Source organism: Trachypithecus francoisi, unplaced genomic scaffold (genome assembly GCF_009764315.1).
Source record: "Trachypithecus francoisi isolate TF-2019V2 unplaced genomic scaffold, Tfra_2.0 Lachesis_group16, whole genome shotgun sequence".
Lineage (NCBI taxonomy): Eukaryota > Metazoa > Chordata > Mammalia > Primates > Cercopithecidae > Trachypithecus > Trachypithecus francoisi.
In genome coordinates this window covers 65,063,228-65,083,672 of record NW_022681461.1, presented here as the reverse complement: position 1 = coordinate 65,083,672, position 20,445 = coordinate 65,063,228, and the positions used below count along the sequence as shown (strand labels likewise).

The 20,445-nt window shown below is 43.3% G+C and overlaps 1 protein-coding gene across 3 annotated transcripts in view; it reads right to left on the bottom strand.

Moving 5' to 3' along the window:
• Positions 1 to 20,445, bottom strand: part of CDK5RAP2 (CDK5 regulatory subunit associated protein 2) — a 194,642-nt gene that overhangs the window by 144,902 nt on the left and 29,295 nt on the right. For all 3 annotated transcript variants that reach the window (XM_033237639.1, XM_033237638.1, XM_033237640.1), the window contains exons 5-7: positions 14,610 to 14,686; positions 7,941 to 8,064; positions 5,280 to 5,434 (exon numbers count right to left, since the gene is read on the bottom strand). In XM_033237639.1, coding sequence (XP_033093530.1) covers positions 5,280 to 5,434; positions 7,941 to 8,064; positions 14,610 to 14,686 — 356 coding nt within the window. The remainder of the gene's footprint in view (positions 1 to 5,279; positions 5,435 to 7,940; positions 8,065 to 14,609; positions 14,687 to 20,445) is intronic.

Genomic DNA, 20,445 nt, shown 5'->3' with positions numbered 1-20,445 from the left:
AAGATAAAGGTGAAACTCCTTTCCAGGCATTCCAGGTCCCAGGTCTTAGGGCCTACCAGATCAGAGGCCCCTGCCGACAGCTTCAGTCTCACAGGAAACCATCGCCCTCTCCATCTCCACTCAGTAGCCTCACTTCCAGTTCTCTCCCAAAGCCAGACTGTTTCATGCCTCTACGCCTTTGCTCATGCTATTCCCTCTAACTAAAAGGCCCTTCCCCACCCTACCCCCAGCTCACCCCCACCTCTACCTGACAAACACCCATTCATCCTGCCAGAGCTAATTAAGCATCACCTCCCCTCCAGGAAGTTTTGCTACCTGCACCCCTAGTGCCCCCCTCAGGAACAGCTGAACATATCCCTCCCTGGGCTGTGTTATCACGTAACACAATATAATTACCAAATTATCTCATATCAACTGCCCCTTGGGCATGGCAAGTAATTCAATCTCTCTGAGCCTGTGCCTCCTCAGCTACAAAATAGGGGTGACTTGCGATTGTGGACTGGAGACAAGCTATTTAAAACAATCTTGCATTGCTCCTGGAATATGGTGGAACTCAACAAATGACAGTTGCTACAATTATTACTTTTTTTTTTAACATGCAACAATTAGCATTTTGTCAGAAGACCCTCAGAATAGCCTTTCTGCAGCTAAGCCTAGAAAGCAACTTAGTTTGGTAGAAAGAACAAAGATTTTGCAGTCAGACAGAGCAGCCCTAGTGAAGCACAGCTTCCCACGATGAAGGTAAAGAGGGAGACAAAGGTAACTGAAGTACCTAGCAATGTACTAGGACACAGGGTGCCAGGCAGCACCAATGCAACACCCCAGAAAACCTGGAAAGAGGTGTAAGATTGCCCTCTAGGGGCTCAACTTTGAAATCATCACATAATCAATGAGAGGTAGTCACCAAACTATAAATACTTAAAATTGAAGCACTGTGTTGTATGTAATTTTACATCAATAAAACTGATTTTTTTTTTTTTTTTTTTTTTTTTTTTTTTTTTTAGTTACCTTAAAGCAAGTTCTAGATAGAGAATAGAAACAGTAGGCAGGCCTGGTGGGGACTCCTGTGGCCAAGCTGGAGCACCAGGCCCATCTAGGGGAGGGGTAGCCTCAATCCAGCAAGACAATACCCAGGGCTGCCAATCTCCTAGATTTTAAAGAGAAGGTGGAAATCCAGACTTCTGCATGAAATTCAATTTTTTACATATTGGCAACTAATTCACACTTTAAAAAATACTGTAAGCCAAACAGAACATATCTGTTGGCATATTTGATCTGCAGGGCTTCCCAGTATTAACTGCCTTAAAGACACAGAGCAGCTCAAAGGCCAGATTGAAGGCAATAAAGTAGCTAAAGCATGCACCTTTAAAAAGGGTGGTGAGACCCCAGAAAGATATTGGCGGAGTCCATCCATCCACGTGAGGGGTCCCTGGGCCCTAAAGATTCAACACCTTGCCCTGCCCAACAGTGAGTTGATCTGTGTCGCAGATCTAGATCCATCTCACGAGGGCAAAACCAAGGACTCTGGCTCCAGTTCTCTGCTAACCACCTGACCTTGACTTAGCTTCCTAGGCAGGCCTGCCTTCAGGGAGGGAACATACTGATCCTACACCCAGGAGAGTTTCACCACAAAAAGGGCCACAACCTGAGTAAAAATCCAGAGCTGGCATCCGACTGCTGCACTGGTCTCTGGGAGTGCGCCTGGGACATAGCTAGCCCTGAGAGACAGCTGTATTCACAGGACTGACACATTGGGTTTCGGCGCCTGTCCAGCCAGACCTATGGGAAATCCCAGGAAGATGCAGCCTTTAGCAAAGCCCTGATCCGACATCCATGGAGACTCCACCACCTAGAACACAGTAAGTACTTGATACACGTTAACCCTTCCCAAAGTCCCCCTTCCAAAAAAGATGAGCAATCAAGCTTCTGTGGCACATGCTAAGGGGACCACTCTCCTCTAGGATCACCTTAAAATGTGCCAGGCTCTGTACCTTTATGTGCTGTTTTCTCTGCTTGGCAAAGTGTCCTCACCCAACTCCCAGGACTCCTTGTCTGACAAGCCCTCCCCATCCCACGCCCAGGCAGAGCTGATCACACCTTGCTTTTGTCACAGCACAGAACCCTGGGCTCACCTTTATCACAGCATCCATCACGACATATATTTTTTTCACATCTATCCCCTCCCGCACTGAGAGCACCATAGAAGCAGGAGAACGTTCAGCCCTGCGTTCCCAGCATGCATTCCCAAGGCCACACTCAGTGGTTGGTTAAGGAATGAATCTATACTTCCTTTAACTCAAGCTTTAATCCATACACCCAGCCACATCCTAGACTCCACTCACTGAGGCTCACAGGCCCTCAAACCCAACACGTGCCAACTGAAGGTATCATCTTCCCTCTCCCTCCACCCAAAAACATTTCTTCTTTTTCCTTTTCCCCCCACAAAATTCAATAAACTGCACCACAGCTGCTCATGCTCAAAATCTGGGCAAGGGCCAGGCGCAGTGGCTCATGCCTGTAATCCCAGCACTTTGGGAGGCTGGCAAATCACCTGAGGTCAGGAGTTCAGGACCAGCCTGGCCAACATGGTGAAACTCTGTCTCCACTAAAAATACAAAAATTAGCCAGGCTTTTTTGGTGGCGGGCAACTGTAATCCCAGCTGCTCGGGAGGCTGAGGTAAGAGAATCACCTGAACCTGGGAAGCAGAGGTTGCAGTGAGCCAAGATCACACCACTGCACTCCAGCCTGGAGGACAGAGTTAAGACTCCATCTTAAAAAACAAAACAAAACAACAAAAAAAAAACACCTGGGCAAGGCTGTGTCACTGTAGCCGTTCCCCTCATCCCCCAAATCCAATCAGTCACCAAGTCCTTCAAGCCCATCATGTCTACCCTACCTTCTAGCCTGTTTTCCTCCATTCCCAGCTCTGTCACCTCCACCTTGATCACCATCAGCTCTTTCCTGGATTTCTGCATCAGCCTGAGAACTAGTCTTCTACCCAGCCCCAGCACCAATCCATTCCCTAAGGGCAGCCAGAAAGACCTTTCTAAATTTAAATCTGATCTTGTCATTCCCCGAAGTTCTTGTATGCCTTTAGGATAAAACTCAAATTCTTCAATAAGGTCCATATCACCTCCCCAGCTTCCCTCTCCTCACCTCTTCCCCACTCCTTTCCAGAACACAGGACTCAGGCCAGGATCCTGCCTGTTCCTTCTTGCCTCAGGACTGTTCTTTTACTTCCCCTTTCTTTGTCCAAGTAGTTCTTCCTCATCCCAGTACTTCTGCCAGGAAACTTTTCCTAATCCCTCTAAACTGAATTCAATAAAATATGTTAACCCAGCATTGATCCTACTTAGCCCTTATCATCCTGCTCCTCCCTCCACCCCTCCCACCCTGCTGGATGATAAGCTTCAACTCAAACAATGAGATTCCCGGGGAGAGGAACCCAGGCTGTATCACTCCCTCTTACATCCTCATCACCACTGTGCTGAGTGGAAGATGCTCAGGAAATATTTGTTGAATAAAAGGTGTAAAGATCCAATAGAATCAATGAACTGACTGCTCAGCATCTGTCAGGCCCCTCAGAGGGCCTTTTCTATTCACTCTGTCCCAGGACCTCTTTTCAAACCTATCCCAAACGCTCTCCTTCCCCTTCACAGGCACCAGGAATTCTGCCAGTCGTTTCTTCTTTGGTGGCTGCTCACAAATTCTATTCCCTGGGTCCCCTACTCCCAGTTTAACTGCTCCAGACCTGTAGCTCCCCAAGGAAGACAAGCCCATAAGCCTTCTAAGGGCTTCACTGCTGATGGGTTGGCAGAGATACAAGGGAACACAGAAATGGTTCTGTGGAATTCTCAGTCTAGTGGCTCCATGGGTGGTGCCTGGAAAGGGCAGTACTCTGAGGGGAGGCTCAGTAGCAGGGCACATCCCAGGGAAGTTTCCCTTCCTAGCCATGAAGTCAAGAAAAACACAAGGTCTCAAATGGGTAAACTGACATGATACATATTCACTCCACCGAGGTCCATGGGGAACCCAGTTTCCTCACTCACCCTGAAATTATTAATCATTAAACTTTCATTTTCCAGATCAAAGCTAAGAAAAGATCACAGCACCAAATAAATGCTCGCACCTCCAAATGCTGAAGCTAGGGCACTTACATGGAGGCGTGGGCTCTCCCTCTGGGTCTATTTACTTCTCTTTTACAGATAATCCCATCCCAAGGATTAGGATTTGCTCATCTGATTTTCCAAGCAGCAGACTCCAATCTCCACAGGTAGTACCAAGGCAGAAGTAAAAGCAGACAACAGTTGAGAAACCAGGCAGTTAGGCCAAGCACCTAAACAACACAGTAGTGTTCGTCAATGCAGGGGGCAGGCACCAAATAACCAAGAAAACGGAGCCAGTCAGTATCCTCTGAAACAGATCATTTGCTTTAGAACAATTTCTATCAAATTCCAAGCTCGGCTCTTCAACAGATAGGTCACAGGTTAGCCAGCAGTTGGACTTAGATTTAGTTAACCTTCCACTTAGTGACTGCCAAAATAAGGCAAAAGTATCAAAATGTAAGGTTTATGGTAAGCAATAAAATCAGCTTTCTCCTGACAAGTTTTTACCAAAAGTTTGGTTGCAAAATACAACGGGCACTAAGGATTGCCTAAAGGCCATATCAACTATCCAATAGACTAGAAGGCATCCATTTTATTGTGGATCATCAAGGAGCTCTGTATTGGGTCAACACTGTTTTATTTTTGACACCTTGCCCTGTACTAATTTGTGCCGTGGGCTGCATTAAAAGATATGATGGAAAATAAGTCACATGGAATTCACTGGTATTTCTTGTGGGGGCAGTCACTCACTGTTCACTTTCGGAAGAACCACAAGAGAAATTTCCTCTGATTGTGCCAAGTAAAACTGGACTTCTCCTGAGTTACTAGCTTGTTTTACCTCATTTGCAATGTGAATCTTGTCTCTATCCTTTTTCCTTTGACTCCCAGGAAGCTTACGGGCAAAATCAAATGCTAACTTTAGTTGAGTAGAACTTTTCAGCATGAATGTCTATCAGTAGACTATCTCTGACCTCATATGACTATGCTATTCCTTTTCTCTTCCTCCTGATTTTCTCTGTAGTTTTCTTTCTATCTAACTGTGTTGGACTTGTTCCCATTAGTCACTCAAGTCCTGTGGGAAACATGGGGAGAAGGGAGGGATAAAAAGGAAGAAAAGAGAACACGCTGCCAGATAATGTGATGTCAGGGTATGACAGGGACAAGAGCCAGACCTGTCTTTCTCATCCAGGACCAGAGCCATTGCCAAGTCCCCCTTGTGCATCTTCTTCATCTCTGAAAGCTTGCTTTCCAAACTCAACCGAAGAGCCTTCTCCGTTTCTGTCCCTGCAAAGGCCTTTTCCAGTTCTGCTTGGGCGGCTTTCACATCCTAGAGTTAAATTAAATGCATTTGATGCAATTTTTCAATACAATTGGGAACATTTTGAAAGGAAATTGGATTAAAATATAAATATTTATGACTTTTTCTCCAGCACATTTCCCCTCCCTGAATTGTACTATACATGGAGAGAATCGGTAATAAATACACTTGCCAGCCATTTTTCCGTCTTGTATCCTGAAGCGTAATAGGCATTTCCAATGGAAAAGACTCCACTCTGTAAGAACTGTATTTTTGGTTTTGAAAAATCAGATCAATATTTACAGCTTCAAGAAGAACAAGGAGAAATGCTCCTCTCAATACTAAACATACATAAATTCCAAAGAGTCACCATAATTTCCATACGAATTCATCCCACACACCCCCACTGCCCTATTTTTTTAAGATAATGACTGAACAATTCTAAAGTACATTTTCTATATCTCCAAGGTGATTTAGGTGGTACAAAAAAAAACAACTGTATGTTCTTCCCAAGAGGTCAGAGAAGCCAACGAGGAAATTATCTAAATCATGCAGGCAGTGTCTGTGTTAGGGAAAAAGGCTCTGGTGTTCATGAAAGTGACCTGGGAGTAGATATGAATCTCCAACTACTCACACCAACTGCCTCCAATTACATCACAAAGATAAATATCAAAGAGAATTGGGTTCAAAAACCAGCTCTCCCACATACCTGCTGTGTGACCTCAGGTAATTGTTAAACCTCTCTGAGACTGAGTTTCCCAATCTATAAAATAGGGATAACCACCGTCCCATCAAAGAGCTGTCGTGAGTCACTGTCAAATGCTTGTTCCATCACAGGACGCTCAGAAAAAAATGTTGGCTCCCTCCTCCCTGGCCATGCCCTCCACAGTGCCGCCCCCACCACTATCTCCCCACGGGGCTTCCTGTCACTCTCAATGACAGCTGAAAAAAATCATGTATCATATTCTTAGACAACAACAAAGCCTGTTATTTACTAAATGCCAGGCTCTGAGCAAGGAGCTTCATTCGTATTATCTCCCATCTGCATCCAACCCTAAAAAGTTATATCCCGAGACAGTAGAGTATAGCAGTTTAGAATGCAGGTCTGAAGCCAGTTATGATATTTACTGCCTGTGTGCCCCTAAGCAAGTGACTTAGCCACTCTGTGCCTGTTTCATCACCTGTTTTAAAAAAGAAAGAAAGAAAAAGGATGACAGAAGTATTCACCTCACAGAGGTTTACTGAAAAGATTACCTTCATGTCTATAAAGAGCTTAGGAGGATGTCTCACACAATGAAATGGTAAGCCCACAATAAATTGTTAATACCACAGTTATTATTACAATTACCGCTGCAAACCAGGTATCACTGTCCTTATTTTACAGATGATGAAGCAGAGGCTCAGAGTAAGCAAATACCTTATCCTAGGTGATAAGGCTACTAAGTGACAGAGCAGAGACTCGTCACGCCAACACACAGGAAAGCACTTACAGGGAAAAACAAATGACCCAGTAAGTTAGATCTCATAATTACACTTTAGCTAAAATTCAGAATTTGTGATCAGGAGAACCTTCTTGTGGTTCTAGTTCTACCACTTCTGACCTATACTAAGTTTCTAACCCTCTCCAAGCCTGTTTAAAACACAGGTATTTTGGGCCTAATAGCTACATACCCCCAAAAGGACAATTTAAGGGCTGATGTGAACATCATAAATGGAAAATTGTAAACTGCAAAAACAGTGCCTGCTGTTTGTATCCAGAAGTGCTTTTGGTGCCATTTCTCTCTATATCTAAAAAGAACCAGTTTCAGGTAGAGAAACTGTGATAAAATAACAGATATCAAAGACCAAGAATTAAATAGTATTACTTAATACTAGCTTAAAATAGATAAGGAGACAGGATTTTTTTAGCCAGGAAACATCCTGACTCCCATCACAGTGATAGGAAATACCTAACTGAGAATAAATAGAAGGAGAAGTGACATGCAGTGCCTAATAGAGAAAAGACATTCTGTGAGCACTGGCAGGATGGTTGGAGGGAAGCCGGATACCAGGTACCAGAGCTGGATGGACACGTGGTAGCCTAAAGGTCAGAGTCTGGTTCCAGGCTTAACTAATGTGAGGTAAGTCATTTCCCTTCTCTGGCCTTCAGCTTCCACATCTTTAAAATAATGGAGCTAAACTAGACAATAAGCAGAGTGCTGCTGTAGAAAGAGCATGGGCTTTAAAATCAGCATAGTTAAACCCAGGATTAAATCTATTAGTATTAGGTAAGGCCTATCAAACGAGTTAGTACTTCTCTCTGTATTTCAGTGACCTTATACAGAAATGAAGACCACAATGGCCAGTTTGCAGGGTAAAGGGGTTATAAATTATACATGTAAAATGCCTGAAATGGGGCTACAATCCAGGAGATGCTCAATAAGGGTGGCTGTTGTTTCTCCTGAAACTGACGGTTTATGAAAAAAAAACGAAACTGTGCCCACCTGTTATTAACCCACTGTAAGAAATACATCGCCCTCAGGATTTCCAGACTTGCCTTTTCTAAAAGGAGTATTCTTTTGGTTAGGAGATCTTCCACCTGCTGCACCTTCTTTCGAGCATCTTCTTTTACCTGCTGGATTTCAGAGCCACCAGCTTCAGCTAAGCTCTCAACTGCTTTGCTGCAAAAAGAGGCACGGGGTAAAACATGCAAGGGTGATAGTCTGATGGTCATTTCACAGCCCCAGAGAGACAAGGAATATTTGTTAGTCATTTCTCCCACAGACCCGTGCTGAGCTTCTTTTTCTTTAGCTTAATATTTATCATTCAAAAACGCAAATAAGAAAAAAGTAAGAATCATCCATAATCTTGTCACTCAGGATAACTAAGTCAACATTTTAGCATATAGCCTTTCAGACATTTTCTACAAAAAAGAACCATTTGGTACACATCAGTGAATTGATTTTGTTACTTAATATACCATAAACATCCTTTTGTGCCAATAAATAAAAGTCTATATCATCATTTTTAAAGGCTGTACATTAACTCAATGTATGAAATGTACTATAGTTTACTAAATCAATTCTCTATTTTTAAAACATTTAAATTGTTTCTCATTTAACACATTGTATCCAACGATACTCACAAAGTTCTGAGAACAGTGCCTAGTACAAAGTAAGTATTCAATAAATGTTGGTGAAATTGTTTACTGTAATAAGCAATGTTATGATAAAAGCATCCTTGTATGTCTACTATCCAGTGACTTCCTGAGAACAGATTTCTAGAAAGGGAATAGCTGGGTCACAGGGTAAGCCCACTGCTAAGATTCTGGATAGCTACTGCCAAATTTCCCACCGGGGGCTTCCAACAAAGTATACTTCCACCAGTGGTGCAAGGAGGGCAGAGAGCTGGTCTGACAAACCAACGTGCAAAGGAGAAGTATGCAACGAAAATAAATCTGCAGGAGTAAGGGTCTGCATACTTTATCTTCTGCCAACTGAAGGGAAAAGCATTTTAAATGCATCAGGATCAATCTGTTCACACACTAGCTACCACTTAGGGTATGAAGAGGGAAGGTTACACAAGCAACCTGTACTCTGTGTTACTCTAACATAAAACACGGAGTACACACTGCTAGAGCACCATGGAATATTTTCTCCACATGATAGGCAGTGGTGGGAATGGCACGCCCAAATCAGATGCAGGACTACAACCACCGATGCCAGAAGATAAACAGTGTCGGACATGAATGCATGAGCAGTCCTCATCAGATTTCTAAAATGACTGCAGGTTTCCAGAAGGCAAAATAATAAAGGAAATGCTTCCACCTAAAGCTGGTTTCTCAGAAAAACTGCAACAGAACAAATCTATTCACCACCAGCTTCCCATGCCCTACTTTAAAGATATATAAAATTTTTCCAACTGAGAGCCATGTGATCAGACACTCACATGTACAAGCCATGTGAATTTTTTTACTGAGAACAATGGAAAGTCAAGAGGACCATACTTGTTGTCCAAGTCTCAAACATGAGTCGCCTGAAAATAAAGACTTTATTAATATCTTTTTTCTTTTCACCAATAAAGCTTCAGAAGGCCGCAGTGTCATATCATTTTAATGGAATTCAATGTGAACAACTGGAAAGAAAGAACATGGGCTCTGAAGCTGCACAGATCTGCTTCTAAATGTTTACTCTATTATATCCTCAGTGTGACTCTGGGTGAATTATGTAGCCTCACTAAATTACCTCTCACACCTCAGTTTCCTCATGTGAAAAATGAGATGATTACCTCTCAGAATTAATGTGCTCACATATGTAGGCCTGTTCCTCTCTGATCGGAGTGCTCTGCAGCTAGCCCTTGGCCTCTGAGGCCCACACAGTGCTGGCTCCTGCTGAGCTGCTGTGAGAGGCCTCATTCTACCCTCTGCTGGGGTCTCTGCTGGCCACAGCCAAGGTGCCCATTTCCATTTCCTGATTAATGCCATTGAATGCCATCACCCCCCACTCCTGGGGCTCATTTTTGGATCGCTGTCTTGAATTCACAGTGATTCACAATCATTTCTATCACTCCTTGAGGAGCATTATACACGGCCGAAAGAATTCTGGACAAGAAGCCCTGCCTTCGCAAGCCTTGGATACAGGATTTCTCCAGTAATGAATTTCTGTTACCTGCTCACCAAGGTTTGAGGCCTGGGGCTTTACAGAGCCTCCTCTATAAAATAGATCACCTCTGCTACCCCTTTCCCTTACCCCTCCACCCTACCTACCAGAGTGCAAATATGCTGTCTCCCTTTGCTGTCTGAATCACACACATTGTCAAGAAGCTGACTATAATTTTTAACAAGTACTATTATTACTCAGTTTGTTTGAGTTTGAGTTATACCAGTAAAATATATTCCCAATAATAAATGTTCCAACTTTTCATTTATCATCTCTGTGTTTCACAGTTTCTGTGGCAATAAAATTTATACTCAGTAGTATGGTACAATTTTCCTCTACTAATGGAATTATTATTTTTGTTTGTGTTTTAAAGCTACAGAGATAAAATTTACTCGCAACAATATGACTGCTTTCGTTTTTAATGTCCCCTTATTGTAACTGATAAATATAACAGTGGAAAACCAGCCAACAAATGTTTATTTCACAGCAAGGCACAGCGTGCTCTGGAGCCAGAGCAGCCGCTACACGTTTCCCCACTCCTCGAACCTCGGTTTTCTCTCCACTCAAATGGGAATACTGGTTGCCCACATAATTGATCAAATGCAATAAAGCCTGTCAAGTGCCAGACGCAGGATGTGGAACAGAGAAGGATCTCAGTAAGTGTTAGCTCCCTCCCTCGACCCTTTCTTTCCTTGCAGAATCGGGGCTAACACACAAGGTGGACAGCAAGACCTGAGGAGAGGAAAGGCTGAGAGAAACTGGTTTCATCTAGCTTTCTACCCAACACAAGAAAGTCAGATTCTATAAATGCCAGCCTCACTACCCTTTCAATCCTCCACATTTCCCCTGGATTCTTTTCATTCTAATTATGGTTCTTCAGGTAAAAGCAGGGGCTTTTCCTGTGGCAGTTGTCATATCCTATCCCCATGCCCCACCAAAAATCGTAACACTGAAAAGGGGAGTCAAGGGTATTATATTAACATAGATATTTTCCATCAGCAAGTATCCACCATAGACATACTGCTGGGTGCTAGAAAGCTAGGGTTAAAGAGAAAAGCACGACCAGGCATGGTGGCTCACGCCTGTAATCCCAGCACTTTGGGAGGCCAATGCAGGTGGATTACCTGAGGTCAGGAGTTCGAGACCAGTCTGGCCAACATGGTGAAACCCTGTCTCTACTAAAAATACAAAAATTTGCCAAGCATTGTGGCGCATGCCTGTAATCCCAGCTACTCAGGAGGCTGAGGCAGAAGAATCACTTGAACCCAGGTTGCAGTGAGCCGAGATTGTACCATTGCACTCCAGCCTGGGCAACACAGTGAGACTCCATCTCAAAAAAAAAAAAAAAAAGAGATAGGCACACCTTGCCGTTCCATGGTAGATATTGTCATTGAACACATACATAGATATTGTGTATATACCAATATACAATTATCTACATACAAAAATTTAAAAAGAACATGGAACCTAGTGCTGAACTAGAAGTCAGGGACTTGAGTTCTAATGGCAGATGTGACCTTCCCGGCTGGGAGTCATGGCCCTTCCCTTTTCCTGGCCTATAGTCTCTCCTCTATGAAATGAGGGTATTCTTCAAGACTTTCCCAGCTCCCAGAACAATGATGGAATGTAAATGGAAAGTGTTTTATAAACTAACAAGTGTTATGCATAGACGATTATCATTCTGTACCAGCGAAATCCATTAAGAGACTGACGCAGGCTAGAGGAAGCCATGCGTGGTTCCAGATCTGAGGCTTCACAAAGGGCTGAGCAATGGAAGGCATTTGGGCTGGGAGGAGATGAGGGGGAGGAGGTCTGCTGGAGCAGAGTTAGAGCAGCAAAAGCAAGAACATTTTAGCATCCATGAACTGTGTTTGCGATAGAGTTGGTAGACAGGAAGCTGGAGCAGTTTAAGAATGTTCATTGCGAACATTCTTAACAGAGCTCATGACCTTAACCCCAGACAGGAATCATCCATGACATCTCCCTTCCCATCCATCACTAAGGCCTGTTGATTCTGCTTCCCAAATGTCTGATTCACCCAGCTACTCTGTCACTCGCCTCTCACCTCAACCACTGGACTAGCTTCCTGACTAGTCTCCCAGCTTCCACTCGCACTCTCTCCACAATCCACTTCCCACCCAGCATCCAGAATGACCTTTTCAAAAACAGAACTCTGATTGTATCACTTGCTTAAAACCCACGACTGCTTTCCATGTGATTTTACGATAAAGACCAAAATCTCTAGTGTTCTAGACTTCTCATATTCCCTCAGACCCATACATTCTCTTCTCCTTGAACAGTTTCTCTACCCATTCACCTTGTTAATTCCTACTTGTCTTTCAGATCTCATTTCAAATGCCACCTCCTCAGGGACACCTTTCCTGCTATACAGCCACATCTAAATATTTACTCCCCTACCTGGCTGGGCGCAGCGGCTCACCCCTGTAATCCCCATACTTTGGGAGGCTGAGATGGGTGGATCACGTGAGGCCAGGGGTTCAAGACCAGCCTGGCCAACGTGGTGAAATCCCATCTCTACTAAAAATACAAAAGTTAGCTGAGCATGGCGGCACATGCCTATAATCCCAGCTACTCGGGAGGCTGAGGCAGGAGAATCGCCTGGACCCAGGAGGCGGAGGTTGTAGTGAGCTGAGATCACGCCACTGCACTCCAGCCTGGCAGAGTGAAACTCTGTCTCAAAAAATAATAATAATATATATTTACTCCCCTACCTATAAATTCTCATAGCTCCCTTTATTTTACTTCATAGCTCTTTCCCCAACTTTTGTTTATATATTTATTACTCCAAGTATTTTATCACCATCACTCCCACTAGAATGTGAGCCTCATGCATCTGTTTGCATCACCACTACATCCCCAGGAACCTAGTCCACTGCAGCACACAAGAGCCACTTAATACATATTTCTGAATAAATGAATAAAGCTAGTCAGACCACACAAGCCTGAGCAGTTTGGGAAATATACACATTTAAAGATGTGCACAAGCCTCCAAAATACTCAATCCCATGTTTTGCTATTGAGGAGGGTATGCAAGCCTTTGTGAGCTGAGGTTGCCATGTGTATGAGCTTAACTAAAAACTAGTCCAAGCCAAGACCTGCAGCAGGCAGGGCACTGAGTATGAGACAGACCAAATTCTATTACTGATCTTCAGGTTTGATAAAGTAGATTTGCCTCCCTGCCCAGAAAATAATGTACTTCAAAAAACAACGACAACATTAACAACAACTTGTTTATATGGTGATATTTATTACTTCGTTCACTTATTCATTCAGAAAATACCAAGTGTGCAAGTTCAGCATAACCCGGAGAGGCAGCCTACGCCTGGCATCCTGTAGTCTGCTGAAAGCCAACAGCAGGCCAGCTTCCAGTTGCTGGACCCGGTGGCAATGAAGGGAATTATACTGGCCTGGCCCAGAGCAGTGCAGCTGTGCCCTAAAACGAAGAACTCCATGGTCCTGGCCTACCACACCCAGCAGGAATTCTACTGTCAGAACAAATGAAGCATTTCCACATAAGCTTCTGGCTAGGATCCTCAGTGAGGCAGCCCCGGGAAGTCTTATTCCACTGTCACAGAACAAAACTTAGCACACTTTGGTGTCGCCACTTTACCCACAACACACTCTACCACTGTACCTTCCTGGCATGTTATTTTTCACAGGTGTGAGGAACAGCTCACCAGTCTCTGACGGGCTCTTCGAGTAGAGGGGTGGAGGGCTCTCTCTTTTCAGATCTTTGGGCAGATGTTAGTTCGAAATACTTGTGTATTTCACAAGTTATTATGTAACAAATGTTTATGAATGAGTGAATCATCAACTGATTCACAGACTGTATTTGCTGAACTGTGCTTGTTGTTCAATATTTTAATAAATGAAAATACTAGTTTTCAAATGTTTTTTAAGGAGTAGAACCTCTTTCAAGCAAAATATTATGAGGGTCCCTAGTACATTTAACAGATCTTAAAGAAAAAAAAGAAAAAGACAATTACTCTGGCTGAAGCCCTATCCTCTGTCTCCCTGCCTCACCCACCAGGACCCCTTCAAATCACCCCAGGCTTTTACAACAATAAGAATGAACTACTGATATAATTAAAAACATAGATCAATCTCACAAATACATTGTTGAGGAAACAAGCCAGACACAAAAGAAAACCTACTATATAATTCCTTGTATATAAAGTTTAAAAACAGGCAGAACTAACAGTGGTCAGAACGGTCGTTATCTTTAGGGGAGAAAGGTGAGTTCTGAGACCACAAAGAGGGCTTTTACGGGGGCTGGTATGTTCTCTTTCCTGATCTGGATGGTAGTTCCACGGGTGTGTTTGCTTGTGAACATTCACGCTGTACACTTAAGATCTGTTCATTTTTCTATAATCATGGTATATCTTAAAAGCTTGTTGAACAGTAAATAATTAAGTAAAAACAAAAACCTCTTTGGAGTCCTCAGACTCCAGATGGAAATCAATTGTCTTAGAAAAGTGTATGGCTCTATTTCACTGACCAACCCAGTGTGGGCGACTTGCAGGCTTTCAACAGATGACGGTACTCACGAGGCTTTGACGAGCAGCCGCTCTCTCTCCTGGAGTTCCCGCTTCAGACTTTCTACTTCCACCTTGAGCTCAATGTTCTACAAGACAAGATTAAGAAAGAAAAGAATCAACGTAAAATACAGGACCTATGAATGTCAACAATGGGGAAACTGCTTCCAGCACAGACTGACTACAGGATGCTTGTAATAGGCAGATGTTAGATTCAAAAACCCTCATTAGCCTCAGGGCACAGGGAAAAGGGAATTATTAAACACTGGTGGTCTCAAAAGAAAGACCTGGATTTCGCAAGACTTGGAGCAATTATGTAAATGCTCCAAGCTTCTAACAGCCAGAGCATTCAAATATCAAGGCATAAATGTCATACAAGGAAGGCTGATTTAAAAATTGTATGCCCTCCGCCAAGCAAATTTACAAGCAATTCTGCGGTGTGTTTTTCCCATTCCAAAGCAATTACTGGTGGTTGTTTACAATCACACATGTGGTGGCTGTAGCAGTGGGAACGTGTTACAGCTTAAAAAAAATAAATAAAACGTGGATGGAAAACAGGAGGACACATCATGGCGTGTGTCATTTCAATACAAGATTTCAAGGTTCTCACTTACAAAAAAAGCTACAACCACATGGGGCAAGCTGTCTATAAGGAGAACCACAATGTTCTCCAACCAAATGTCTTCCTCTTAACTGAGTGGAACAAAGGGAGTCGCACACAGCCTTGGGCTTACAACTCACGTGAGAATCCAAGACAGAATTCAGGGCAAATGGAATTCAATATGAGACAGTGGAACAGTGGCAGGCTTCTAAAACTTATGCACAAATGTATCCCAGACAGAATATTAGATGAACTCATGTAGTAGATGGGGGTTTGGGTGCATAGTTTGTGGAAGACTGCTGTAAATCTACAATTTCTTGGAAATCTCCCTTTGGTTTTTTGTTTATTTATTTAGAGGCAAGAGTCTTGCTCTGCTGTTGCCCAGCCTGAAGTGCAGTGGTGCTATCATAGCTCACTGCAGGCCTCAAACTCCTGGACTCGAGGGATCCTCCCACCTCAACCTCCTGAGTAGCTGGGACTAGAGGTGTGCACTCCCATGCCCGTTTTTTTGTTTTGTTTTGTTTTGTTTTGTTTTTACAGATGGGGTCTTGCCATATTGCCCCGACTGGTCTTGAACTTCTGGCTTCAAATGATACTCCTGCTTCAGCCTCCCAAAGCACTGGGTTTATAGCTCCTCTTTTATTTTAATAATCCATGCCAATTTTATGTTGTACTCCATAATACATGTGTTTTTCATTTTTTGTTTTTTTGAAATGAAGTCTTGCTCTTGTCATCCAGGCTGGAGTGCAGTGGTGCGATCTCAGCTCACTGCAACCTCCACCTCCCAGGTTTAAGTGATCCTCCTGCCTCAGCCTCCGAGTAGCTAGGATTATAGTAGGCACCTGCCACCACACCCGGCTAATTTTTTGTATTTTTAGTTGAGATGGGGCTTCACCATGTTGGCCAGGCTGGTCTTGAACTCCTGACCTCAAGTGATCTGCCCACCTTGGCCTCTCAAAGTGCTGGGATTACAGGTGTGAACTACTGCATCCGGCCACATGTGTATTATTTAAACAAAAATATTTCCAGGCCAGGCACAGCAGTTCACACCTATAATCCTAGCAGTTTGGGAGGTGGGTGGATTACTGGAGGTCAGGGGTTCGAGACCAGCCTAGCCAACATAGCAAAACCGTCTCAACTAAAAATACAAAAATTAGCCAGGAATGGTGGTGCATGCCTGTAGTCCCAGGTATTTGGGAGGCTGAGGCAGAAGAATCGCTTGAACCTGAGAGGCAGAGGTTGCAGTGAGCCAAGATAGTACCACTACAATCCAGCCTAGGCGACAGAGCGAGACTCTGTCTCAAAAAAAAAAAAAAATCATTTCAAGTAAGATTTACCATCTCACAGAATATGCCTTCCTCCTTTCTGGCAAGCAGCCCTAGAGAAACAAGTACTTCAGGTTGAGAAGTACAGCCATGACAGAAAAGTCATGGCTGTGTGACCAAAAGGACATGGGTTTAAATTCTGTCTCTACTCTCTACAAGAGGAGACCACAGAGTCAGTGGCTACTCACTTATTCATTCCTTCACTTCGCAGAAACTTACCAAGCACCTTTGAAGAACCGATCACAGAAGACACTGAAGTGAACAAGACATGCTAATGTGGAATACAAAACTAGAAGCACAATACTGTAACTGTCCTTAGACACATAAGTCCACAGGGTGACAAAGCAATGCTTCTCCTTTCCAATCCCTCAAGTGCCAAAAACAAAACATAAAAGCTCCCATGACATGAGGGCTTTAAGGATTAAATGAGCGAGCAAATGAGAAAAGCCTCGGAGACAGGGCTTAAAATAGGTTATCTTCTTCACTGTCAAACAACAAGAACTAAAGAAGTCATCTATGAGGCAGAACTTTTTCTTGAAGAAAGTGATCTTTGCATAAAGGACCCTGGGTAACAGTGTACAATGTCTTCAACTGTAATTTTGTGAAAAATGCAGAAACATCCTTCAAACAGAGGATTCTTTTTCCAGCTCTCAGAAGGGTAGAGAGCTTCTATTTATGAAATGATATAATATACGCTAAGTGCTTCACTTTCTGATGAACCAACAGGCACTCCAATTTAATACATTTAAAAGAATTAATACTAACTTGTCCATTTGGCTATTTTTCTCAAGTCCAATATCTCAAGTTATAAACTCATATACCTAATTGTAATTTCCAAACCAAAAGTCAGGGTACCTTCAAAGCATAAAATGGAATATTATGAAACTATAAAAAAAAGGCAGCTTAGTGCGGTGGCTCATACCTGTAAGTCCCAACACTTTAGGAAGCCAAGGCAGGAGGATGGCTTGAAGCTAGAAGTTCAAGACCAGCCTTGGGCAACATAGCAAGACCCCATTTCTATAAAAATCAAAAATTTTAGGCCGGGCGCGGTGGCTCAAGCCTGTCATCCCAGCACTTTGGGAGGCCGAGGCGGGCGGATCACAAGGTCAGGAGATAGAGACCATCCTGGCTAACACGGTGAAACCCCGTCTCTACTAAAAAATACAAAAAACTAGCTGGGCGAGGTGGCGGGCGCCTGTAGTCCCAGCTACTCGGGAGGCTGAGGCAGGAGAATGGCGTGAACCCGGGAGGCGGAGCTTGCAGTGAGATGAGATCCGGCCACTGCACTCCAGCTTGGGCGACAGAGCGAGACTGCGTCTCAAAAAAAAAAAAAAAAAGCAAAAATTTTAAAATGCCAGGTGTGGTGGTGCATGCCTGCAGTCCCAACTACTAAGGAGACTGAGATGGGAGGATCCCTTGAGCCCAAGAGTTCAAGGCTGCAGTGAGCTATGATCACGCCACTACATTCCAGCCTGGTGACAGAGTGAGATACTGTCTCAAAAACAAAAAGAATAAAGAAATTCATTCTTAAATTACTCTTAAAGAAAGATATCCAAGATATCATTAAGTAAAGCGAGGTGCAGTGCCTCACGCCTATAATCCAAGCACTAAGACAGGCCAAGGCAGGTGGATCACTTGAGGCCAGGAGTTCGAGACCAGCCTGGAGAACGTGGCGAAACCCCATCTCTACCAAAAATACAAAAATTAGCCAGGTGTGCTGGCATTCACATGCAATCCCAGCTAATCAGGAGGCCAAGGACAGGAATTACTTGAACCTGGGAGGCAGAGGTTGCAGTAAGCCAAGATTGCCACTGCACTCCAGCCTGGGCAACAGACGGAGACTCTGTCGGAAGAAAAGAAAAGAAAACAGAAAAGAGGCCGGGTGCGGTGGCTCAAGCCTGTAATCCCAGCACTTTGGGAGGCCGAGAAGGGCGGATCACGAGGTCAGGAGATCGAGACCATCCTGGCTAACACGGTGAAACCCCGTCTCTACTAAAAAGATACAAAAAAAAAACTAGCCAGGTGAGGTGGTGGGCGCCTATAGTCCCAGCTACTCCGGAGGCTGAGGCAGGAGGATGGTGTAAACCCGGGAGGCAGAGCTTGCAGTGAGCTGAGATCTGGCCACTGCACTCCAGCCCAGGCGACAGAGCGAGACTCCGTCTCAAAAAAAAAAAAAAAAAAAAAAGAAAACAGAAAAGAGAAAAAAGAAGGAAGGAAGGAAAGAAAGAAGAAGGAAGGAAGGAAAGAAAGAAAAGAAAGAAAAAAGAAGGAAGGAAGGAAAGGGAAGGGAAGAAAGAAGGGAAAGGAAGGAAAGAAAAAAAGAAAAGGAAAGAAAGAAAGAAGGAAGGAAGGAAGGAAGGGAGGGAGAAAGAAAAGAAAGAAATCATTAAGTGAAAAATATAAGGTGCAGAACAGAACACGCTTGCATTTATGTAAAAAGAGGGTTTATACACATACATACACACACACGCAAACACACGCTTGCTTGTACTATATATACATAAAATTCCTCTGCATAAGCAATCAATATTTATTAGATCTAGAGGACCAGGACACAAGGATGGAAGAGTCTTTTCAGTGTGTATCTCTTAGGCTTTTTGAATTCTAAACGATGTGCACCTATCCAAAAACTTACACTGAAGAAAGGGGTCATGAAATCAGGTCATCTAGTCAGACAGCTGAAGTGGTATGGTACAATGAGGTTGGAAGACCTGGGCTCAAAATCCACCTCACATAATAGCTATATGACATCAGGTGGGTTATTCGTCTTCTATAAGTCTCAGTTTCTTCCCCTATAAGATGAAGATAAACTCCATGGCGCAGGACTGTCATGAGAATTACAATAAGATGCAAATGTACAGATGCCGAAGACAGTGCCTGATAGAGTTGGCAATTGGCACGTTTTGTATTCCTATCACCCAAGAGGTTCTGAGACGCATGACCACCATACTCACAAATAAACTGCTTTAGGCTACTGGTTTTCCTCTAAAATTGTGATTGCATCACCACTCCCTTCCAGAAAAGGGGACATCCTCATTGTCTTTCCACCCCCAGAGTGAAGAAAAAAACTCTCATAGGGGACAAAGAAGCTTGTCAATTCTTGAAAGGCTCAGAAGCACAGCACAATCCCTCTTCAAGACAAGGCAATTTAAGTTCATCTGCTGAAACTCAAGGAGAGTTCTTTTTCCTCCTTCAAAAGTTTCCACTGGTACAAACTTCAGAAGAGAAAAGTCAGAATAATTCCCAGGCCAAGGGCTAATCTACTAGAAAAAGCCAAGAAACAGGCACTGAAATACTGTTTGTACTCAAGCCTTTTCAAGAAAGCCAAGTTCTTTTTTCAGTTTTCAGAACCAAGGTTTGTTTTCAGACAAAGACCTCCAGGTCAAGACTTCAAATGAGGATAGCCTTTTCTTCTGACAGTTACAGGCAAGCACACAGGAATACAGAAGAGTCCTATCACAGAAAAACTGACAATCCTAACTTTGGGCTGCCAAACGAAGCCTCAGGAAGACGATAATTGTCAACTGACTGTGCTGGAGCTTTTCATCTGTCTTCTCATTTTAATTCACACAAATAACCCTATGACAAAGGGATTATCACTTAATTCTGGAAGCAAGCCCCAAGAGCTAAAGTGACTTGCCTAAGTTACACAAGTTAGCTGGTAACAGAATTCAACTCCAAAACCATTCCACCATTTCACTGTCTGTTTCTAAAGAACACGTAATTATAAAAACTTAATTGAGGTAAAAATGAGTGAATCCGAATTCTGATTTTTAAAACAGAGTGAAAGACTTCCTTAAAATTAATCAAGTACCCCTTTGCTTAATATTAAAGTCATCCTGATATCTTTATGCTCCCCATAATTAATTCAGATTAAATGAAAGCATCTCTATTCCTGCTAACTCTGAGATCAAATATTAAT